Genomic DNA, 24,409 nt, shown 5'->3' on the forward strand with positions numbered 1-24,409 from the left:
CTTTACGGGGGGGTCCGTGGGCACGCGTGGGGGTGCCCAGCACGCAGACACCACCCCCCACCCCCCCAAGCAGCACTTTATCACCCCAACATTGACACCACCACCACCACCACCCCCCCCCCGGCACGTACCTGAGCGCAGGCAGAGACCTTCCCCCCCCCCCTCCACACGCACACACCCCCCACCCGAGACGGGCACCCGGAGCCCCCCACGCACACTCGCACACGCCCGGCCCGGCCCGGCCCCTCCCCGGGCACACCCAGCGCACACGCCCTGCACACACCACACACACGCACACACACACACGGCAGGAGCCTCCCAGCCCTCTCATGGGGGGGGGGGGCTAAAACACACCCCCACCCAACCCGACACAGACCCCCACTCATCCACACACACCCCCCCCCAAAACACACACCGTCCCGCACTCAGGCATCGCTGGGACCCCCAAAGCCCCCCCAATGCACCCCCCCCCAGACACCCTCACACATAGCCAGGGACCCCCCCCACTCCCAGCCGAGAACCCCCCCTCCATGGGGTACCCCCCCCAAAACCAGGGACCCCCAAAACACCCCCACACACTCACAAATCACCAGGATGCCCCAAAACACACCCCCACACAAGCAGGGACACCCACCCACCCCCCCAAAACACCCCCACTCTCAGCCAGGGACCCCCCAACGCACCCCCCCACACACATCACCGGCACCCCCAAAGCACCTCCACACTAAGCCAGGGACACCCCCCCCCAGACACCCCCGCACAGCACCAGAGACCCCCCAGTACCCACATATTCAGCTGGGGACCCCCCCCAACACACTCTCAGCCAGGGACACCCCCCCCAAACACCCCCACTGTCAGCCAGGGACCCCCCAACACACCCATACACAGAACCAGACACACACACACATACCCCCCGAACCCACAAATTCAGCTGGGGACCCTCTCCAACCCCCCCCACTCTCAACCAGGGACACCCCCCCCCCAAACACCCCCACTCCCAACCAAGAACCCCCCCACACCCTCCAGAGCCAGGGACCCCCTAAACACATTCACAAATCACCAGGATCCCCCAAACAACCCCCCCACATAAGCAGGGACCCCCCCCGGACACCCCCACTCTCAGCCAGGGACCCCCCCAATAGACCCCCCCCAAACACCCCCACGCAGAGCCAGAGACCCCCCCAGTACCCACATATTCAGCCGGGGACCCCCCCAAACACCCCCACTCTCAGCCAAGAGCCCCCCCCAAAGCCGGGGGGGGGGGGGAGCCCAATCCAGCCCCCCCGCCCCGCCCCCCCCCCCCCCTCCCCGGGGACGCCCCGCTCCGCACTGGGCTTTCATCGGTGAGCTGAGTTCCTCCGTCCTCAGCCCGGCCGCGGGGGGGGGGGGGGGGGGCAGAGAAGACCACCAGCCCCCCCCCACCCCCCGCAAAGCCCCATGTCGGGGGGGGGGGACACACGACCATTGTGCACACACACCCCTATTCCCCCCCCCTTTTATGCCCTAAAATAGCTCCGGGGGGGACGTGGGGCCCCCCCAAAACCTCGGAGTGACCTTGCGGGGGGGGGGGGGGGTTGCGGTGGGAGGGGGGTCAGGCGTGGGAAAACGCAGGCAGCTGCCTTCCGTCCCTCCCTTCCCGCTCCCCGGGTGTCCCCCCCCCCACCGGGCCATGTCCCCCCCCACACCCTGGGCGTGGGGATGGGGGTGGGGGTGGGGGGGGCACACCCCGCCGTTGTCACACCCCCCCGAGGAATTTCCTCCCCGCTCCACCCTCTGCGATGCTGGGGTGGGGGTGGGGGTGTATCCCAGTGCGGGACGACACATTTGGGGGGGGGGGGAGGGGGGGGCGACAAGCTGGTCCATTGCCCCCCCCCCCCACTTCCCTCCGGGATTGGGAGGGGGGGGGGAGGGGAGGGGAGGAGAATTTGCGAGCGTGTCTTGCTCGGCAGGGTGCAGGCAGGGTGCAGGCAGCCCTGGGGACACCGCCCCCCCCCCGCCTGCCCCCACCCCCCCCCCCCGGCCGGGGGATGGGGGGCGGGGGGGGGGGGGAACGCGGACACCCACGAAGAGGCTCGGTCCCTTTAAGAGCAAAGGGCGTGGGAGGGAGGTGGGGGGAGGGCGGGGCGCAACGCGACGTCGCCCCACCGATCCCCCCCCCACACTCCACCCCACCCCCCCCCCGCCGTGACCTCCCAACCGCGCACCGCCCCGGAAGCGGCCACGGCGCGGGGGGGGGGGGCGGGGGGAGCCCACGCGGGGCCCGGCGGGGGGGGGCGGTTCAGGCGGGGGGGGGGGCGGTTCCCACCCCTCCCCCCCACCTTCACCAGGCCCCGCGCTCCCAAAACACCCCCCTTCCCCCCGCCCCCCCCCAGCAGGTCCGTTCCCACCCGCGGGCGCTGCCCCTTTAAGAACCCACGCGAGATGGACGCGGGTTTTTCCGTCGTCGTCGTGTCCGTCCCCCCCCCCCCGAATTGTGCCCGTGTCCCCCCCCCAAAAAAAAACTCACTTTCCCCCGCGACTCCTCCGAGCGCATCCCCGCCGCCGCCGACCGCCGCTGCCCCCGGGGCGGTGCCGGGTGGGGCGGGTGGGGCCCCACGCCCCACGGGCGGGGAGGGGCGGGGCCGCGGGGGGGGCGGAGCTTCCCCCTCCCCCACCCATTTTTGGGTGTGGGCTCTCCCCTCCCCCCCCCCCCCGCAAAATATATATATATAATCAAGGGGGTGCCCCGCCCTGCGGTGACATCATCAGCAGCCAATGGGCGGCTCCCCGCGCATCCGGCGTTGCCATGGAAACAGATACAGGCTTTTGGGGAGGGGGGGGACGCCCATCACCACCCCACCCCACGCAAAGCCCCCCCCCCCCCCCCCCTCAAATTTTGGGCGGAGGGGTGTGCTGCTGGAGGGGCTGAGGCCTGGCGAACTCGTCTCAGCAATGGCTGGCCCCAATTTGGGGCCCTCTCTCTCCCCCCCCGCCCCATCCTCCCCGGGTGACAGGAGGGGGGGGGAAGCATCCCACCGCCCCCACCCCACAGGGGCACCCGGCACCCCCAAAACCCCAGATCTGAGCACCCATGTGTGCCCCGGGGGGACATTCCCACGGGGGGGGGACACACACGACACACATACATGACACCAGGCACTGCCAGCCCCGCCACCCATGTAACCCCCCCAAAAAAAAATAACTGGGGTGGGGGCACTCACAGCTCCCGACGAGGTGCACCCCAGCCTCGGGGGGGGGTCCCCACGGGGGTCCCCCACCCTGCCTGGGGGCGGCGCCTGCACTGAGTTTGCCAGGGCTCAGCTGCAGCCTGTGACACTGGGGTGGCCAATGCCTCCCCCCCAGTGCCCTGGGCAGAACCAGGGTGGGGGGAATCACCCCATGAACCCCCCCCTCCCCAAAACGCAGATCCCCCCTTCTTCCCCCACCCCATTGTCACCGAGCCACAAGCCCTGAAATGACAGGTAACCCCCCCCCAGAGGACAACTTCATGGGATGGAGAAGGAGCCCCCCCAGGATAAGGGGTCATGTTGGGGCTGGGGGGGCTCTGCAGCTCCCGGGGGGGGGGAGGACCCGGCCCCACAGCGTCGGTGCCTCCTCCAGCAGCTCTGTCCCCAGCCCCAGCCTGGGGATGGTGTCAGCCCCACCTTTATTTATGGAGTTGACCCAGTTCCTCAACCTCCTGCCCCCCCCCCCCAGGAAAGGGGCCACCCGTGTCCATGCTCCGAGTGGTCCTTTGAGTTTTCCCGCAGCAATGGGGACGTTAAACCCCCAAGGAGAAGGTCCGACAGCACCGGCCTGTCGTCTCCAAGAAGTGGCAACGTTGGTTTCAGTATGGAGAACCCAGGTCCATGGGGACGGCCACCACAGGGCTGCAGGAGAGGGCCACCAACCCTCCGCCGCTGGGCTCGTCTCGAGGCTTCGACACCGCACTCGGCAGCCCACCAGGAAAGACAAGGGCTGGTCCCAAAAAGGAACAGCAGAAGGACAAGCGAGAAGGCGCGATGGACATGCTGATGGAAGGCCACCAGCAGCCCTCGAGTCTTTCACGCAGCAGAACACGGGCCAGAAACATCTCCCCGGCGACACAAATGGTACATGTTCTTCTTGCCCACCCTAGGAGTGGCCAAAAAAAATTAAAGCACCCCAGAAATGGATGTGGTTTTGCTCTTCGCCCACCACCCCAAGGTGAGGAGCTCAGCATTGACTAAGACCAGATTCCTCCTCACTAAACCCGGCGCGGTAGCTCCATGCCTCTGCTTTCAAGGCTAACCACAGACACGGTCATCAATTCTCCAAAGGCTCTTGGAGGATCTTGGCAACGCACCGTCCCACCTCTCTTCTCCCCCATGAGCCCGGTCCACCACCGTTGGCATCTTAAGGTCCACCTGTACTGAGCTGTTTACGCCAACCGCTTCGGCTCTGTAGGGGGATGGTCCATCTGGATGCTAAGGTGGAAAATTGAAGGAACTCTTGGAATCAAAGGGTTGTGCTAAGCATTGTCCCAACGGTCACTGGTTACAGAGGAGGCGACTGTTCCTCTCTCTTCAGTGTTTTTGAGACCGTAGTTGGACCCTGTGTTCGGTTTGGGGCTCCCTAGTATAGGAGAAGTAGGCATGGAGATACCGGAGCATGTCCAGGAGGTACAAGGAGAGGCCGAGGGCGTTGGGACAGTTCAGGGGCTCTCAGCGCTGCCAGCAAACGCTTACCAGGAGGGTACGGGAAAGAGCCAGGCTCCTCGTGGAGATGGGTGGTGGTGACAGGACAAGAGGCAACAGCTCAAGTTGGGCCATGGAAAGCTGCGACACATAGATGTTTATTATTCATTGTAAAACCACGAGGGTGACCACCCATTGGAACGGGGCTCTTGGATGGGAACCCCCACTCTTGGAGATGCTCAAGTCTCAGCGAGGCCGGTTCCTGAGCTATCTACCTGGACTTGCTTGGAACAGGACGACGGATGCGGAGATGGGGCCTCGCCTGCACAACACCGCGCCAGCCACAACTGTTTGAGATGCAGCACCATAGGATCTTAATCTCCCCAAATTATCCCTCCCTCATCTCATGTGTGGGGAAGGTCCATCGTCTGCCCAAACGCGATTCCCCAGAGGGTCACAGAGGCTGTACGTGACTTGGATGCAAGATCTTCTCAACTCCAGGCCCTTAGGGGTGGTGCAGATGCCACTCATGAGGTGCCTACAGGCCCCAGTTGAGCAGAGCAAGGCTGTTACCGGGGAACTTGGACTCACTCTGCAGAACCAACATCACCCACTGGACGCGTTTGAGGAGCTCGCTCCCAGCTGGAGAGCAGGACCTGGTGGTGACAGGCACCACAGACCCATCCCACCAGGGTCCGCAGGGGTCATCAGGGGGGGCAACAGCCACTTCTTCACCCTCACGTCAACCCTACTTGAGTCATAAAATCATGGAAAGGTTGGAAGGGACCTTGAAGACCATCTCGTTCCAACCCCTCTGCCATGGGCAGGGACACCTCCCACTAGACCCGGTTGCTCCAAGTGTGGCTGGTCGCTGGCAGGACCCTGCCCGGCGCAGCTACTGATCCCCGGCTCCAAAAGAGGCCCCGAGGTTTGTTTTTGGGAGACAACCAAAACACACCACCGCGCTGGCGGAGAAGGTAACGGGGGCCGCCCTGAAACAAAGCCACCCGCCTATTTGCGGCCACACTACAGGTGTGGTCGCATCTCTGCCGGAGAGCGGAAGGAAAATGTTGGTTTCAAGAGCCCCCAAAATCCCTGTGCTTTGGGAAAACAGATTTGTACTAAGAGAGAACGGCAGAACTTCGGTCATCACATCGCTGGCCCCGGAGAGGCTTCGGAGAGCCGGCGTACCCGCACGCAGGGTTTGGATCCCCATCAGAGGGTGGTTTGGTACCCCACCCCACGTTCCCCCTCCCCCCCCCCTTAACACGAACCCCTTTTCACATGTTTAATCCCTAAGGAAACCCAAAGGCAACTCCTTGTAACCATGGAAATAAGGCAGCGCTTCCCGCTGTCCTTCCCTCCCTCCCCGGCAGGAACGGCTGCCTGCTCCGAGGATGTACTCGCAGCAGAAGGTGCTTCGATCGGCACCGGAATTGTGGCCGTGAGCCATCTTCTGCTCTCCTCAAGCCACGACAGCCGCCCGTTCTCCTGCAAGTGGAGCCCTTCCCGGTAATCCCTCGGAGGTGATGCTCCTGAGGCTCCCACAGCACACGCGTCGGCAGCGACTCATCCTCTCGCTGGGTTTGGGTGCAGAAAGCCGTCAAGTTTCTCCACCGCCTGGAGCGAGAGCAGGGACTGACCTTGTCCAAGCGGTGGGGCAGCACCCGCAAAAGGAAACCGTAGTCGCGTTTCGGCTTGTTCCAGCCCAACGTCAGGCAAAAGCGACCGCGGGCGAGATTTGCTCTTCCCACTCCAGGATTGGCACCATATTCCACACCTATGAGCACCGAAGACAAGAGGAAACCCTCCGTGGCATCTCCATCCCATCCGCAACTTCTCCAGAAACTCCGGCACCTGAATTGTTAATAGGAATCTCCGTAAGTTCCTCTCCCGCCGGGATGCGGACTTGAGGATTCTCATGGAAAACACACCCAGCCCCGACGCATCTGCTGAGGGGGCGGTACAAGACGCGGGCTTTTAACGCCGTAAAGATGGAGAAGGGATGGGAGACTTTGCGCGGAGCCCATCCTCAGCTCTCCGGCCGAGACGTGCCCTTCAGCTCCCTGTTCCCACATCACGGACTCACCCTCTCAGGTTTTTCGTCCCCTCCCAGCGCGCGTGCGGGCAGGGATGCGGGGGGAAAGCACGATTTCGAGGATACGAAGCGGAGAAGCAGGCTCAGAGTCACCACACCCTTTTTTTTTCTTTTATATAGTAATTTGATGCAGCAAGAGAAGGGGGAAAAAAAAAAAAAAAAAAAAAAGCAGAAGAGATGCTGACAAGCATCGGCTCCCACCCAGCACGCCACAGACTCCCCTAACTCACAGTGCTTTTGTTGGTCCTACGTTTAATGGAAACGCACACACAAAAGAATAGTCATTAAAAAAATAAGACAGTAACGTCAAATAACATCGGTGCCAAACGCCGTCCAACTGGCTCGCCGTAAACATAGCTAATATAGCTCATGCACACACCACCCACAACCCCCCCCCAGTTCCTGCGCTCCCCCGTGCCCGCGCCGGTCCCTCCCGGCTCACCGGGATGAAGACCAGGAGCCCCAGGACTATCTCGTCGCTCGGTCAATGAGGATCTCCGGCCCCTTTTCTATTTACCGAGATCTTTCCATCGTTTTGGCAGGCGTCAAGAGGCCAATGCCAGCCTGACTGCTTCACCTGCCGCGTGAATTTTGCCTCCGCGTGGGGGGAAAAAAAATAAAATAATAATTATCTTAAATGAAACTCTGGAGTGGCCTTCAGCCAACAACACCCCCCTCAATAAGGTGAAAGGAGAAGTGCGGCTATTACACATCTGCTTGCCAAAGCTGCCCTCGGTTTTAGAAGAAAGAAAACCCGCTCTCCAAAGCTCTCGGATCCGAAATCCCTGGTAGCAAAAAATTTATTTTCATGACTGAAGACAAGGAGAAATTTATAAACACAGTCTAGCAACCAACCAGTAAAACGGTAAATATTCCAATTCCTGTGACTTATATGATCACCCGGGAGCAAAACATCCAAAACGGCTGTGCCACGTGCCACTACGACAACCAGGAGTACGAGACCATGTGCACATCACCCGTCCTTACTTCTTCCCAACCCCACGCGCACCAGGGAAGTCTCTTTTGAAGGTCCGCAGTGTATCCAGACATCCTCCGAGTGACTAGTGTCCAACGTTAAAAAGGAGAAAAAATAAAGCAGCACACTCATTTCAAAGCCCAACAAAGACATCGACATTGTTAGATTCTCCTAAAAATAAGTAGTTCCAATTCATTTTTTCTCCCCCCAAAGACCGCGTGTGCCTCGGCCAACGTTCAGCGCATGAGCAGGCTGTGCTTTGGTCCGTCCACTCTCTCCAGCTTCTCAAAGTGTTTTCTGGCATTGCGGATGTTGATCAGCGTAGCCGCAGAAGCTGGGACGGAAAAAGGACCGGGGAGATAAAAAAAAAAAAAAAAAATAGAAAAAGTTAAAAGGGATGTGAGTAACCAAGTCCTCGGGAGTTAAGCGCTGCCTAAAAGCCATGTCCCCCCTCAGCAAACTCTCTTATTTCAGCCCCCCCTCTGCTCCCCAGCCGGGCAAAATCTAACGCCGGAAGGTCCGATCCCACCCGCGACAAGTCAGGAAGGGTGAGAGCGAACTACGGTGGAGCGGTTTGCTCACGGGGATGGCCCCACGAGTCACCCCCGCCGCTCGCTCGCCGCTCCTGCGGCGCAATAGTAGCGCGGCTGCTAATTCAGTCACGGGGTTCCCACGGGTTTGCCCTAATTCAGTAAACCATTCGAAAAGAGGAGGACAGGAGGCGTCAATGCCGTAAGCTGTCCTGGATCCTCAAATCCTAACAGCAGCAGTTTCAACCGGGGTTGTGTAAACAGTTGAACAGTCGCCCTGTGCCTGCAAGGGCTGGCGCCGCTGGCTGCAGTTGCTTCTTTAAGATAAATAGATGCTGCTATAATTAGAGTCCTCGCCCACCGCGGCAGCCCAGGCAGCAAGAGGGAAGACTCGACTACGATCCGTCTCTGCTTCCTCTCGGGGGAGAGGAAAAAAAAAAAAAAAAAAACAAACCAACGCTGGGGTTGGCCAGATCAGAACGGCCCAAAATAGGTTATTAGGCATGACCTACTAAATCAGGTCACGTCTGTTAAAGAGTGGTTCCCCACCGCCGCTACGATTCTCCACCCGCCGGCACCAAAGGGCTCGGCCGGCAAAGGCACTCGTCTCTCGCCTTCTGCAAAGTCACTTCTTAACCACCTTCCTCCGCCCTCTGGCTCGGACAGGGCACACCAGTGGGACAGTAGAGCCCTCTCCATCTTTTTAATTACAATAATTTTTATTGCTTTGCCTGGTCTTCGTCGTTCTCTAAGAGAAACGCAGTTTAAACTGGACTTATCCGGCTTTTCGTCCCCGCAAAGAAAAACAGGGCAGAGGTTTATCTTCGCTTCAACTTACGTATTGAAGGGTCTGACATAACCACCATCACATATGTATTTGATGTAAAGATGTCAATGAAAGCAGCAAAGTTAGAGTTCCTGACCTCCATGCTCTGGAAAGAAGCTGCCAGCTTACTAAGAAGGGAGAAAAAAAGAAAAGAAAAGAATAAATTAAAAAAAAAGAGTAAATGAACCATTACTGTAACATTGCTCAAACAGCTTTTGCCCCCACAGAGACACCATCCCGTTATTTGAGCTGTTGGTAACAAAGAAGTGTTTGGAAGCACCAGGTGCGACTACGAGTTTTGTTGTTTGGTTTTGTTTGTTTTTTTTGTTTGTTTGTTTGGATTTTTTGTTTGTTTGTTTGTTTTTTTTTTTTTAAAAGAAAACACTCTTTAGGTTTAGGCTAAACAAGAACAATATAAACCGATTTGCGCATTGAATGGTGACAGTAACTCAAGTTCTACAACCCCACCGGCTGCCCACGCCTGCGCCCAAGCGGTCACTGTCCCTTGGCCCACGGGTGTAACAGCTCGGCCATCGGAAGGACAGTTGAACCCTCCGTGGATAACCAGGTGAAATAAATATAGAACCAAAACATCTGGAGACGGCTCTGCAGACCGTGCAGCCGCTTCTCCAACCTCTTCAGGCTCCCACCGCTGGCAGATATTACTGACAGACTGCAGAACCTGGAGCCTGCTCAAAAGCCAAACTTCTCCAAAGCAAAAACTTTCCACTTTGCCGATGGAAATATCGGTAAGCAGCATCCATAAGCCTCGTCCTCCCGAACCAGCGTTGTGGCACAGGGGCTGAAGCAAAAGCTCTCCACCTGAGCTGCCGCAGCCCCGCTGGCTCTCAACTAATTTATCGGCTCAGTCCTGGAACTTCCCTACCTTGCCCGGGAGAACGAGAAGAAAATGGTTGTTTCGAAACAAACCTCTTTCAACCATCCGCAAAGGAGGAAGTTACAAAAGATAACAATTAACTCAGTTGTGTTTAAACACGGCGCAGTTTAACTACGGCAACTGCTGCGGAGTCACAGAACTAGTAGGAATTTGGAGAGCCTCCGTGCTTCTGGATGAAGCCGCAGTACCTGCTGAGGCATCTTCCCCACCTCATCGTTAAACCAGCTCACCTGCAACTTAGCTTGAATTGTTTAATAATGTTGCTGATTTTCTCAAATCTGTGGACGTCCCGCTGTTCTTTGCATTGATAGTGAGAAATGACCTGGAAGGCAGAAAGAGAGAGAGAGAGGGCAGAGTGCAGTCAGTAATTTATCTCAGCGCGGGTTTCCCAACAGCTATTACAGAAACGGGTGGTGGTGACCAGGACCGGGATTCCCTTTGCTTTTTGCTAATTGAATCATGGAAACTATTGGCAACAACGCCTGTGGTGCTTTCAAGGTAAAATAAGACTCACTGACACAATCACCAGGAAGCCTTTCACAAGTGCAGGTATGCAAGATATGCAAAAGACACTATTGTCCACTTGAGGTCTGAATAATCCAACCTAGCAGCAATTCAAATCTTGATTCAAAGAAACGGAAAGTGCAAGGAGAGGAAAAAAACCAAACAAAAAAAAAAAGGCAAGAGACTCACTTCAGGTAGGGGAAACAGACACTTGACAGATGCTGGAATAGCTTTTCCTTCCTAAGTCTACGGTGCTGCGGATTCTCCAGGGCTGAACCTGAGAAATTTCCCGTTCTGCAGCACGCACTGCGCTGCTCTCAAAGCCAACGCGAGCCCTTCCTCCCCAAGAAAAGCAGAACCGAGGCGGCTGGTTTCCCAGGGAGTTCTCTCTCCATCAGTTAACTGAGTCAGCCCCAGCCGGCGCGAAGCCACCTGCGCTCAGAGCCGTTCCGCTCCTCTTCCTCCCACACAGCCATCCAGCAGCACCCCGCCGACCTCAGCGCCTGGCCGCAAAGATTCCCAGGATCAAGAGTTTTTAGGGAAAGCTTGCGGCATGATCCGCAGCTACCTCTCCCCGACCCTTTTCACAAGGCTGGTGGCCTACAGATCTTAACTCTTCAGCCGAATTAGCTAACGGGCCGAGAACTGCATTTACTGCAGAAGGGGAACGGCGCCCAATCAAATAGTTACATCATCTTTGTTCCCATAGAAAAGCAAACCGGAATATTTTAAGAACCCTGTGCTGCGTGCTTTAAGCTCGTAAGAATCATGAAACCAACAGCCACTGGAAGCGTCAGACACCCTCGCGCGAGGATGTTAAACTCTTTCCTACCTACGGAGTCACATTTAACTTGTGAGAATGAAGTTTTTTGGGTGGGTTTCTTTTTTTTTCCCCCCTTGAGCACCTTAAAAAGATCATCATGTACTGCCTACTTTTTAAACCTGCCCAATTATTCATACAAGTACAGGTTTAGCCAGATTCAAGGATTACATTCATACCAAAGCCTTCATTGTATGCAAGTTCGTTCCTTAACTTTCCAGATGGATTTTTCTGTTACTGTGATTTGAATATAATTTCAGAGCAAGATTTCGCTTCGGGAGAAAGGAGTCCTGGGGAAGTTTAAATATACGAATAAAGTGAGAAGAAAGAGCTTTTTAAGAAGTCGCCACTACACTGAAAATAAGCAGAGCGTTTTTGTAGCAAAGATTATTCTTTTTCAGTAAAAAAAAAAAAATGTACTTATAATGAAAGTACTGTTACATACCACCAAGGTGGAACTATTTATTCTCTCCAAAAAGGTCAAAAAGCAGAACTTGCCAGAAATGGCAGGTGTTTACTTCTGATAGTTTAACAAGTGAGAAAAGTAATGGCTCCCTTTCCCTTTCCACATTCCCTCCGTCATTTCACAAGCAGACATGTGGCCAGCAAAGGAGAGCACTCGGGGGAAAAAAAAAAAAAAAAAAAAAAAATAAAAAGAGTTCAAACCCCTTCCTTCAGGTCAGCAGGAGCTTTGGTGCAAAGTCTGAAGAGACCGATCCAGAAACCGAGAGTACGGACAGACAAGCAGCAATGGTGGCTTTAACCTACATGTTCTACTTTGCAGAGACAACAGGTTGGACACACAGTTACTACGCAGTCGGCAACTTTGAAAGCCACTGCAATCCAATCGCTTGTGATCCTCTATCCATACTCAGGGTTTGTAGAGCATCAAACAAAACAAAACAAAACAAAAAAAGAAATCAAGACCAGTTAAAAGGCCAGGCCAGGAGGAACTGAAAAGGCTTATTTCAAGCTAAAGGAGGTTCTTGCAGAAGCTGTGCAGAAAGGAATTCTCTGAAAAGTCCCACGGCTCACAACAGAATGGGGATATGAAAGGGTCTCACAGCTTGGAAGAGGGAAATACCGATCGAGCCCTGAGTTCAACTGCTAGAAGTGGAAATTTTGGGAAAGTCCCATGAGCCGTGGAGTCCCATCAGCTACTTTCAATATCACAAGGCCTGGATCTGAGCGTTCTGCCATCTGGCGCCTCTCTTTAGGCTACTGCCACAACGGCACTTCCCATGCAGGGAACTCCGTCCTAGGCTGGGCGGAGGAACCCGAGGGGCAGGGCTGCTGTATTCACCAGGAACGTGGCTCTCTCAAACAGAAGCACTTCATCTGCCTCGATGATCTGAGCAAAGTTCCTCAGGTTCATTTCCAGCTGCTGGACATTGGGGATGAGCTGATAGACTATACTGGACCAAGCCTGTCAAGAGAGAAAGACACAACATAAGGGCTGCATTAACGCTACTCTGCCTCATCCTTTTGTGACGAAATGTGCTCAAAACCTGGTTATTTGCAGTTGTCGATAGCCTGGGCAAGATTGAGAAGCTTCTCCCACTTCCCTGTCCAGGTATCTCTCCTGCAGAATACCATTGGTGCCCCAGACCTGAGTAAATTCTTCACTAGGTCAAGTTCTTCTCCACATCAGTCACAGAGAAACTAGAATACTATTAAACAGGCTTAAATCATCCTAATTTTAAGCTGGCAATGCTTCTATCTACTGCTCCCAGATAAACCCGCTCAAGTTTTCAGAGTTTTTTTTTTAATCTTGAGCAAGGTCAACATGCAGACGGATACTTGGCAGCTGGTCACTGGTGCAAACAGAAAGCTCTAATCTAACCCAAGTCAGGAACAAGCCCAGAAGGCACTGGGGACGCTGTAACAGGCATCTGTCCCCATTCAGACTCGGGTCCCCCAAGCTCAGCTTCACCTCACCGCCCACCTACTGCCCCGGGTTTGCGCCAGTGCCTGACCACACGTTCCCCCACTGGGAGTCAGGATGGATATTTGTGTCTCCTATTTACCAAGTACCCAATATTCACCAAACACTCCTACCGTCCCACTTGCCAAACTCAACATTAAAAGCCCAAACCAAAGGCAGGAGCTCTGAAGAGCTCCGGCAGGGCTGTGTCTAGAATACCTCAAATAGGGTAACCAGCGTAACTGATGAACGTTAGGGACGCCAGCAGGATGACAGGGTGTGCCACTGCTCGGGAAGGCCAATTTCTAGAGGGAGCTGGGCACATGCTTTGTGAAGAGCGATATCTGGCGTACGGTACTGCATCAGCCTCAGCCGAACACACCACACTCTGAAGGAAGGGGAATTTGCTACGGCTTTGGATGGATTTGCCAGGATGGTGAAACCTGCCATCCAAAGTCCCACTCAAGTCAAGAGAAAGCGCCAAATGGTCCTCACTTTCAGCGATTCATTGACCTTCACCAGTGGTTCTTCAGTGGCAACCCAGCCACTACGCTACCATCACTGCTTATTAGCATTAGCTGGCAATTATAACTGTCATCTGCTACCAGAGTAGCCCAGGGAGCACTCACCGCTCCCACACCTCGAAGACCTCTGACGCTGCAGTCAAGAGTGACAGCAAAAAAAACATTCCCTCCTGAAAGCAAAGCAAATTCCCCAAAGGGTAAATGCTCATCTTTTAGCAGCGCCGCAGAGCAGCACGGGAAACAATTATCCACGCTGGATAAACAGGACTAAGAGATGCAGAAGCTCCTCCTAAAGTAGCCAGGCAAAGAGTTTAAGCAGTGTTAACACACTGACACCATGACTCCAACGTGTGGAGGGGCTTTACTTTTTCTAATTAAAACCGGGATGCTCTGATGCCATTTACAACAGAAGCAGTTGCTGCAGAACTAAAAAAGGCCAGTCACTAACCAGTCACTAGTAACCAGTAGCAACTAACCGCTCGCCTTCCTCGTGCTTGTGTTTTCAGGTGGGAGGGGGGAAGGCAGATATGGAGAGGAATCTGTACAAACCTTGTAAAGTGTTTCATCCCAGATGGAAGTTCTAAAACAAACACATTCCAAGGGACGGGAAAGGCGCTTCAAGTCTTCCTCACGCTCTTTAAAAATCTGGGAAATAATTAAAAAAAAAAAAAAAAAAAAGAAAAAAGATTAGCAGTTGAGCGTAACTATTTGTCTTCGTTGCGGCTGCTGTGTTGCATTTACAGCACGTATTTCAAACGGATCTCGAGTACCTACAGCACTGGGAGAAAAGACAACAGCAGAGCACGGTGGCCAGGACAGGCTGGCAGAAACCCCCTTCCGCTGGCGCAGCGGGGACAAGCAGACCATGGCTGTCTCGCGATAGATCTGACTGGGACTCAAAGCCGAAATAACTACGGGTGTTGTGGAGTGGGAACGGAAGTGGACACACACGAGCATCTCCGAGGACCTAAATTTTGACAAGTCCCTGGTCACGGGCAAAAAGCTCCGTCACTGAGGACAGGATAGGAAGAAAGCACTCGAGGTTCATCAATATGAGGAGATTTGAGGTATGTCTTCTCTTCTCACACCACACTCTGTCCTTAGTAGTTATGGTTACAAAAAAAAAAAAAAGGGGAACAGCAAAGAGCAGCCAGCCTTGTGCCAGGCTCCTACAGAAGTGCTAAAAAAGCAGCAGGACAGCCAGCAACATTCTCCTGCAGGGGAAGACATGACGACCGCCTTCACCTCAGCTTACTGGTTTTAGGAACACTTAGGAGCATTAACCAATCTTCATGAAATGCTGCGTAGGCTGACAGTTACCACTTGGGTCCTGGGATACCAAAACCTTTAGTAAGACTTACAGAGAGAGCGATTTGGCCCAGCACTTGCACCTTCTTCTGAGAAGCAGATACCTTAAAACAGATCTTGACGGATGTGCAATGATACATGTTGAAAGCGTATCTGAAGTAAGACCCCCGTTCTGTCTACCCCTCACTTCAGGGCCTCGCTAGAGTCTGCAAAACTGCGTAAAACCAGCATTTGCCCACTAGTCCCAAAACAAATCTGGACAGAACAGCATCAAGACGATTTTAGACTCATCCTTCAGTCTGGAGGGAAGGCAGAGGGAAGTGAGGAAAAGCTCCTTGAATCAACCCTATGAACAAGGTCTTTGAGCTCTTTCTGCACTGAGCTGGAGGGAAGAACTAAAACGGGAAGAGGACCACCACACTCAGGCAGCAGCAGCGATCTGAAGCCAACCTGCTACGTGGAGGGAGTCTGGCTATGCAGGGGGGTCAGGGGGTGATTTCAGCCACAGGACCTTGCGCAGCCTCCTTTGCAGCTGCCCAAGCACATACTCACCAGGAATGAGAAGAAAGTTTAGTAAGACTTCTTAATTCAGCCAAAATCCAACAGCCTAAAGGGGCCCCCAAAATTGCTGCAAGCCAGGGAGCGGCCGAGCAGCCAGGGATGTGCTTGTCTAACCCACAAAGCTGATTTTCCTTTTGGTATCGGGAGTAGGTTGCTTTTCAGTCCAAGCTGAAAAAGCAAGGTTGGTAGAAACTCAACATCTTCCAACAGCTCCGAGAAGAACAGAACGCACCAAATAGCTCTGAAAGGTGCATCCCCTGCCTTTGCTGGGGCAGAGGAGTGCTTAAGAGGTGATCTCTGGGCAGGCAGGTCAAACTGATAGAGAACAGCATGAACCGATAGAAACCACCTTCAAGGCAACTGGGAAAGTTTCAACCTCTTTTTTTGTTGTTGTTGTTTTGTTATGTTTTAGAACAGAGGCTACGCTGGACTGAAAGCAACAGCTAAAGAGAAACCAACCATCACCGTCACCACCACCATCTGCAAAACCATCCAGACTGTGAATAATGAGTTTAAGATTACCCGATTTCTTTCAGTTCTACCTTCCTCTCAGTTTTACCTCCATTCTGGAGCCAAGGTCTGGTGAAAGTACTAGAATCAGTGCTATAAAAGAAAAGGCTTAGGGTAGTTGTCATTAAAAATCATTAGTTCTGTTTTCCACTAGATTATACGCAAGAGATAGCAATGACATACAATTTAGAAAAAGGCAGAAAAAGCTTAAAGGGCTTTGACAATTCTTAACTTCCGAGAAACCCTTCTAGGAACGGTGCTGATGGGGTTGTATTTGAAGTATGAAATCACAATGTGTTAACACAGTCAAAAGATGTTCTATTTGAAAGCATTTCTATGGCAACTATCAGCCTCTCACCAAATCCCGCTGATCCTCCTGCACCAAGTCCATCTTGTGCACTAGACAAAAGATCTTTGCATCGGGAGAGTTCTGAAGAATTGCCTCCAAGCATGACTGGTAGTAGTGCATGTCCTTCTCCAGTTCACGGCTCTCCACATCAAAGACATAGATGAGGACTTCTACATTGCGGAAGATGTTGTCCCGCTGACTGGTGAAGTAGTTCTCCATAAAGGTGTCCTGCCTGAAAAGAAGAGCAACGAAACAATGAGATTTCCATTAGAGCAACCAGGTCTTGCTTAGCATTGTCAGGAGAGGTGCTACGCGTAAAAGACCTCCTGCTAGAAAGGCAAGGTTTGCATTTTGAGCTCGAGACCCCATCACAGGAGTCCAGACAAGAGCCCCACAGGTGGCTATACTCCCCATGACATACGGCTCCCTAAGCACTTCCAACCAAGCCAAGCTGGATGCTCCTGAAGAGCATCTGCTCCCCGTTCCCACAGGAAGCTGACGCTTCCCTCACGTCACAGCTGGCTGCACGGTGTCCCGCGCAAACGGAGCTACGTTGCTTCTGGGCCCAGCCTGGCTTTTGGAGAGCTGCATATAAAAAAGCCACACCACAGCAGCAGAAGCTAAAATACAACCAAATCCGTCAGTGTGGCATCTTATTACAGAGTTTAAATATCCTTTAGCTTTTGCTGAACGTGGCTCAGACAACGCATGAGGACACGAGAGCTGATGAAGCTTAGCAAAGTCGGACGGCTCTGCTGGGGCTCTGTCGGCGGGAGAGCGTTCTTCAAAAAAGCTGCTTCCAGGAGCCACAGGATCACTGTCAACCTTCAGCGTCGCTTCTCAACACATGCCCCGTCTGGATCAAGCTGGTGATAAGCAACTCTGAAACCAGCGTCACCTCCCACCACCTCAGGAGAAAGCCCAGGTGAAGGACTCAGGCCTTGTGCCAGCAGAAGAAAGCAGCCAGCAAGGGAAGGGTGGACCTACACGCTGCTCCTTTTACGTAGAGATAACCCAAGAGACAGTGTAATCGTGCCAACCTCTTCCACCCGCCTCCACGCATGTTCACACACAAGCGGCATCCTCATCCCTCGGGGGCAGGAGGACCTCTGTTTGTTACATCCCCAGCCTTATTCCCCAGAGCTAACCCCCAACGGTTTCAAAAGCAAAAGAATAAACAGTACCTACCCTCCGCAGTCCCACAGGTTTAATACCAGGTTTCCTAGAAATCTAACATGGGAGTGCTCCACATCAACTGGAAAGAGACAACAGGAGTTTACCGACTGTGCCACACGCCCAGATCAGAACTACCTCCTCGGGCAGCCAAAAATGCCATTCTTCGCAACACAGCCCACACTTTGTAAAATCCCGTCTAAACAATACTGTTGCACGTAAATCGGTAGCTGAAGGCACTGCGGAAAAAGACAGTTCCCGGAGTAATTCTAGCCTTCCTACTCTCTACCCAGGACACTGTTCTCCTGAGAAGCACAGCAGGTGGTTCCCCTTTAAAAACATGTTCTCTGATCTCTGTGATATTTTAAGAACGACATTAGTTCCAGCACACTCTGCAAGGCCTTAAGCAAGCCTTAAAAATAAATCAGTAACACAAAGACTGTAAACTTTATGAGCAGGCCAAGTTTACAGCAGAGAGGAAGCTTAATGTCACCAATCCGTGACACGAAGTCCTCACAGACGCTTCCCAATGAGGAGCGTTAGATCCTGACAATTCCTACCCCTGTTTCAGAGGAATCGCTTATTGCTTTTTCAGATCTTTGGAGAAAAAAAAAAAAAAAAAAAAAAAAAAAGAGGCAGAAGATCCTAATTAAGCCTAGTGTATTATCCCGCAAAAACCACGGGCGCGGAGCAAGATCACTACATCTCCCGCTGCGCCAGCCATCAGCTGGCTAACACCAGGAAAACTTCACCAACAAGGAGGACCACCCAATAATAGGTGTAGCTGCAGCAAAGGCTGTGTACTGATAAAAAAAAAAAAAAAAAAAAAAAAAAAAAAAAGAGTTAAGGATAAAAGTTCAACAATAAAGCAGCAAAACTGAACCCAGTGCTGCCTTCCCTTTCACTCCAACTTCCCACCTGCCCTCAGCTGAACTCGGGAGTGAAGTTCCCTGTGAGGTGTGGCAGCCAGGAGGACCAGCAGACACCCACCCACCCACCCCAGAGGCAGGGATTGCTGGAGGGAACAGCCTCGCCTCTTTAATGAAGGCGGTTTGAGCCCTGAGAATTTGCAGTTCAAACAAGAGCAGTCTTACTTGTGGCACCCAGGCGCCGCGTGTCCCTGGCGATGTAGTTTGCAAAGATAATGGACCTCATGCTGGTCTTCCCAGACCCACTTTTACCCATCAGCAGCACCTGGGAAGAAAAAAAAAAACAACAAAATGAAGGAAGGATTAGTTACCACAAAACACCAAGTCCTCTACGGCTCTCTCTGGGTTAACATCTCCCTGCCGAAGCCACCAAAACACAGGACCAACATACTTGAGATGTGACTGCATCAGAAGAGAGAGGCAAAGAAGAGTACCACGCCTGGGAAAGCAGGAGACAGACGTTCTCACCTCCTTGCTACGCATGGTCACTGAATTGAGGACAAACTGAACACCTTTCCACCTTGTTCGCATTCTTAAACTATGACCCCACCGTTCTCAGGAATCTCTGCCCTTCCAGGCATCACAATCCCGGTCCTTCAACCGGCTGCCGACCACCCAGGAGGAAGGGCAGCCAGCCCACTGCCGCTGCCCACCAAACCCCCTTTTCCCGACCCGCGTTGGCAGAGGACTCACAGAGCGCACAACCAGCACTCGGGGAAGAGCGGGAGCCGCTCCCAAAGCTGCTGCAGCCTCCCCGGTCCCCAGCCCAGTGCTCCTGCACACTTTCCAAACGCACTGGCACCACAGGTGAAAGCTCGATGTTTTTGATGACAGCAAAGGACTTTGCCAAGACAAAAGAACAGCTTTATCTCAAGCCTTTAAGACCAGGCTGGAGACAACCCCTTGCCTACTCGGTGCTGAGACTGTCCACCCATTACTTCTCTCCTAATCTCACCCTTTTTCTTCTTGTAACATGGCTTGGTTTCTCTTCCCCGACAGAAGTGAGATATGGATTACATTTCAAGTTTCATGCGTCAGAAGACCAGCAAAAAGTTAAAAGTAGATGGGACAGCGCAGTTTAAGTGCACCAGGCTATCGTGCAGGGGAGACACGTGACTCCAGAGTCCAGTTTGCAGATCATCAGGCCAAAGGAGAGGTAGCACCTTTGGCAGCCAAAAACTAGGGGATGATTTAGAATTATAGAATAGAATCATGTAATCGTCTAGGTTGCATGGGACCTTAAAGATCATCAAGTCCAACCTTTACCCTAACACTGCCAAACCCACCTCTAACCATGTCCCTCAGCACCACGTCTGCCTGTCTGTTAAACACCTCCAGGGACGGTGACTCCACTACATCCCTGGGCAGCCTGTGCCAGTGCTTAAGAACCCTTTCGGGGAAGAAATTTCTCCTAATATCCAGATCTGGAGATCCCCCTTGGGGGTTTCTCGCTGTCTCTAGGGCAAGGCGTGGGGGCCGTGCCAGGTGAAGGAAGGACACGGGGGTGCAGCCCCAGGAGAAGCTGAACGGGCCGGGGAGCACAGCTTTGGGAGAGGGGACACACGGCGGGACGTGGGCGCGCACACAGACCTGGCCAGAGTCACAGAATCGTTATGGTCGGAGAAGACCCTTAAGATCATCGAGTACAACCATCAACCTCATACTGCCAAACCCACCACTAACCCACGTCCCTCAGCACCACGTCTGCCCGGCTTTTAAACGCCTCCAGGGATGGTGACTCCACCACGGCCCTGGGCAGCCTGTACCAGTGCTTGACAACCCTTTCGGGGAAGAAATTTCTCCTAATATCCATCCTAAACCTCCCCTGGCGCAACCTGAGGCCGTTTCCTCTTGTCCCATCACCTCTTCCTCAGGAGCAGAGCCCGACACCCCCCTCGCTGCCCCCTCCTTTCAGGGCGCTGTAGAGAGCGAGAAGGTCTCCCCTCAGCCCCCTTTTCTCCAGGCTGAACACCACCAGCTCCCTCAGCCGCTCCTCAGACGTGTGCTCCAGACCCCCCACCAGCTCCATTGCCCCTCTCTGGACACGCTCCAGCACCTCTATGTCTTTCTTGTCATGAGGGTTGGGGCGGGGAAGAGGGGAGACAGTCACACAAGGCAAGACTCTACATTGTGATCTAAAAATAAAAATTAAAAAAAAAAAAAAAAACACAACAGTGACAGCCAACAGACTTGCTCACAGAAACAGCTGTTAAACAAGTTCCAGTTACAAAGTCAAATTCAGCCTTTGGCAACAGCTCTGAAAACGTATCATCAAGGATAGGTTTAACAAGAGTGCAACTGCCCCGACTCTGCCTGCCCAGCCCACACCAGTGCCAAGCGCTAACTGGGAAGGCATTTGCTCGACTCCCAACCTGTCTCTGTGACTGCACAGCAAGAGCTGCCAGACTCTCAGGGCAAAACAGGAGAGGCAGAATTGCACCATCCTGTTTCCACAAGTTAACCTTCTGAGAGTGACTGCAACGTTTCACAGGCTGGCGAGCGCCCGTTCCAAAAAGAAGCTGACCGCACGCCACCATGATTTGGTAATAAGGACTTTTCCTCAGAGATGCGGGCTGGGCCGGTCACACCTTCCAGCCTCTCCAGAGCAAAGCCCCGGAAAGTGATGCTGTCTTCTCCCCTGAGCTACGCACAGAGCGGAAAGAGACAACATCAGCATCTCTTATTTCATACCAGCTGCAGAAAAAGCACACGTAGAAACTCAATACGGCTCCAAGGCACACGGCGAACCCAGTTCCCAAGTTTTAGACTGCAGAGGCCCTTCAAAGGGCTCAGACACCAACACGTAGGGCCAGGCAGGAAACCCAATCCTAGCACACCACAGACAGACAGACACATATTCTCTACGCAGCCACTCTAATGGCTTTGAATATGCTTACTGCTGGAGTATCCCCTCCTGGATTCTCAGTAAAAGTGCTACTCCTTCCCTGTGTGTTAAGTTTCACCCTCCCAGGAGCCCTCAGTGAATCACAGGCTCCCCACATAAGTTTCTATAACACTCCAGAAGCGTCTCCCCACCAGCCAGCGAAGCGGGTTGGAGCATTCCTCTTCCCTGGTGCTGCGGGAGGCAGGCAGCGAGCAGAGGGTTTTGCAACACGTACCAGAGACACTCACACAGCAGTTATCGTGGACGGCTCTGCGGCGAGCCTGCCCCACCGCTCAGGCCAGCAAATAAACTCCAACCTGATATTGATTTCTAGCACTTTAAGCAAAGGATGCATCTGCTGACTCTGAGAGTCTTTAGAGGCAGCTGACAACCAAAGAACAGAGCGAGATGCAGACACACAGCGATGTTAGCAAATGCAGACGGGGGAGGAAACCCCAACTGCAAAGGATTCTCCTTTCAGCTCTTACCTTTTTCTTCATGGCTGTGCTTGGCATCACCCACCTACAGAGAGAAGACCATCGTCTTACATTTTTCTACTCAGTTACAGGCTTCATTCCAACACCCAAATCCCACCCACAGCAGCACCCAGCAAAAGGGGAAGCTCTCCCACACCGACAGAATTCCCCCCAGCCTCCACCGCGCCAGGCGCCTGACAGCTCCTGCTCCAGGCGGCACGGGGGGAAGTTTTGAAGCCCCCCCACGGTCAGAAAAACCCTTTAACGCGCCCGTGATGAACAACGCTCCCCTAAATTACACGGCCGAAACAGGCCTAAGCAGGGCTGAACGCAGCAATGGAAGGCAGCGGCTCGGCTGCCGCAGCGCTCGGCTTTCTTCGCACAGGGCAGCCGGGGCCGCCCTCACCCCCAGCCCCTTCCCCTTCTTCGCCCAGGGATGCTCCGGAGCCCCGTACACAGCGACCTGCTGTCCCCCTCCCCGCCCCCGCCCGGGCCGGTGCCTCCAGCCCCCGACCCCGCTCCCCCTCTCCCCGGCCTGTCCCCGGCCCCACCAGGCCCGGCTGGGCCGGTACCGCCCCCCCCCCCGATACCTCTAGCCGCGACAGGCGCCTCCCGGGCCGGTTTGGCAGTGCCCGCGGGCGGGCGGCGGAGCTCAGCGGGACCGACCGCCACCGCCACCCCCGCCCCGCCCCGCTCCGCTCCGGGGTAGGCCTCAAAGCCGCGGCCTGGCGTGATCCCGCCGCCCCGCCGGGGTCTCTCCCGCTGCCGGGGACCCCCCGCCCCGTCCCGCCCCCCCCCCCCCCAGCGGCGCTCACGAGACCCAGCGCTCGGCAGCCACCGCCGGTCACGTGAGCGCGCAACCCCGCCCTATCCCGCGCGCCCCCCCTCCCGTCATGTGATGCGAGGCCGGGCGAGGCGAGGAGAAGGGAAAGGGGCGGGGCGGCAGAGAGGCACCGGCCGCCATCTTGGGTGAGGGCAGCTCCGTTCTGGCAGCAGGGGCGCTGTGGCGATAGCGGCGGCGGGGGGGTGCAGGTGGAGCTATGGCGCGGGCGGAAATATTGCTACCCAGCGCCTCCCATATGGTCTAGCGGTTAGGATTCCTGGTTTTCACCCAGGCGGCCCGGGTTCGACTCCCGGTATGGGAAGCTTCGCTTTTTTTCTTTCACTCTGCCCGAGAGGAGACAGCACCGCCCTCTTTACCTCAGCGTCTTCCCGGCTTTCTCTCACCGTATTTTTGCACCTTTGCGGCCAAATGCCTCGACCCCGGGAGCCTGCTGGAGCTCTGCCTGCTCAGCAAACCCTGACTCCCGCCTCCGTTTCAAAAGCCTGGGTAAACTGGAGAACAAAGCACCTCACCGAACTACGCGAGTTGATTGCGTTTTTATCTAACGCAGGCGAAAAAATTGCTGCGCGTGCCCCACAGCGTGGTTTAACACCCCTTCCCCCCCCCCCCCGAGTATCGCACTGCAACTCTTAACAGCGAGAAGCTGCTAAAGATACGCACACGTTAAAATACATACGTGTGTGTATACATATAAAAATGAGAACGTAGGTCCCGCCGTATACTAAGGAAATCCCTCAGGTAACCCGGCTCTGCCCAACACCACCTCCACCAACGGGCCGCGGAAGGGCGAAAAGGGGTGAGCGCTCGCGCGCCGCCGTGCTGCTCTGCGCATGCGCGACGCCGCCGACCCTATATAAGCGCGGCGGGAGGCACGCGCCGCCTCAGAGAGGGCTGTGCGCCTGCGGTAACGGGGTGTGTATCGTCCGGCTCCTGTCAGCCCTTTTGAGCTCACTCCAAAAGCAGTGAGAAATTTTTTTCTTCTATGTATCTCTGTGGCTGCGTAGTGCGGATCCGGTGTGCCGCTGACAGAGCGGCTGCTGTAGGCCCTCAGGTGTTACGGGGTCGGTGTCTGAGGGCCGCCGGTGTGTCCCCAGGGGAGAGGGGGCACCCGGACCCCACGGGGGGGACTGGGGGCTGTGTGGGGATGAGAGGGGCGTCACCTGTGGCATCCCAAGGGGATGGACAGGGCAGGGGGTGTCCCAGCGCAGCCTGCCTGAGGCCCCGAGGTAAGGTGGGCTGCTGTGCTCCCGCCGGAGGGTTGTGGAGAATGGTAGGTGCTGCCCTGGGAGTGCCTGTGAATGTGGTAAGCTCTGCTGCTCGTTTTGATGTGAATTAAATGACAGCCAAGAATCATACAGGGTTATAGATGCATGACAGAGTTCTTGGTTTTCAATAATAAGCAGCAACACTGAAAACAACTAAATGTCTGAACTAGGAAGAACTAAAGACTTCAGGCACTACCAGATTTTGCCATGTTATATACCACTGTTATGCACCTCTCTCTATGAATGGGGAACATTCACAGACAGTATTTCTCTTGCTAAGAAATACAGAACCAAAAAATGAAGAGCGTCAATCTGTAGCCTGTATTACTAATAATGATCACTCTTAAGTTACATT

At 54.5% G+C, this 24,409-nt stretch overlaps 1 protein-coding gene across 1 annotated transcript; it reads right to left on the reverse strand.

Annotated features, from left to right (window-relative positions):
- Positions 1–7,523: 7,523 nt before the first annotated feature.
- LOC309675882 (ras-related GTP-binding protein A) lies at positions 7,524–22,738 on the reverse strand. Its single transcript, XM_082488300.1, has 10 exons — positions 22,536–22,738; positions 21,958–21,991; positions 18,751–18,850; positions 17,672–17,738; positions 16,493–16,715; positions 14,305–14,400; positions 12,611–12,733; positions 10,214–10,305; positions 9,098–9,213; positions 7,524–8,063 (listed from the first exon to the last, which is right to left on the reverse strand). Exons 2-10 carry the CDS (start codon positions 21,982–21,984, stop codon positions 7,966–7,968), a joined length of 942 nt encoding a protein of 313 aa, XP_082344426.1. The 5' UTR covers positions 21,985–21,991; positions 22,536–22,738; the 3' UTR covers positions 7,524–7,965.
- Positions 22,739–24,409: the final 1,671 nt, after the last annotated feature.

The sequence above is a fragment of the Vanellus vanellus genome (genome assembly GCF_965231255.1).
Source record: "Vanellus vanellus genome assembly, chromosome: 10".
NCBI lineage: Eukaryota > Metazoa > Chordata > Aves > Charadriiformes > Charadriidae > Vanellus > Vanellus vanellus.

Bases quoted from the DNA above. Each gene is read 5' to 3' on its own strand.
- LOC309675882 (XM_082488300.1), bottom strand. From the start codon at position 21,984: ATGCCAAGCACAGCCATGAAGAAAAAG. The intron at 18,851-21,957 runs GTAAGAGCTGAA...TTTTCTTCCCAG, and splicing joins GCACAGCCATGAAGAAAAAG to GTGCTGCTGATGGGTAAAAG. The intron at 16,716-17,671 runs GTAGGTACTGTT...TCTTCTTTTCAG, and splicing joins AACCTGTGGGACTGCGGAGG to GCAGGACACCTTTATGGAGA.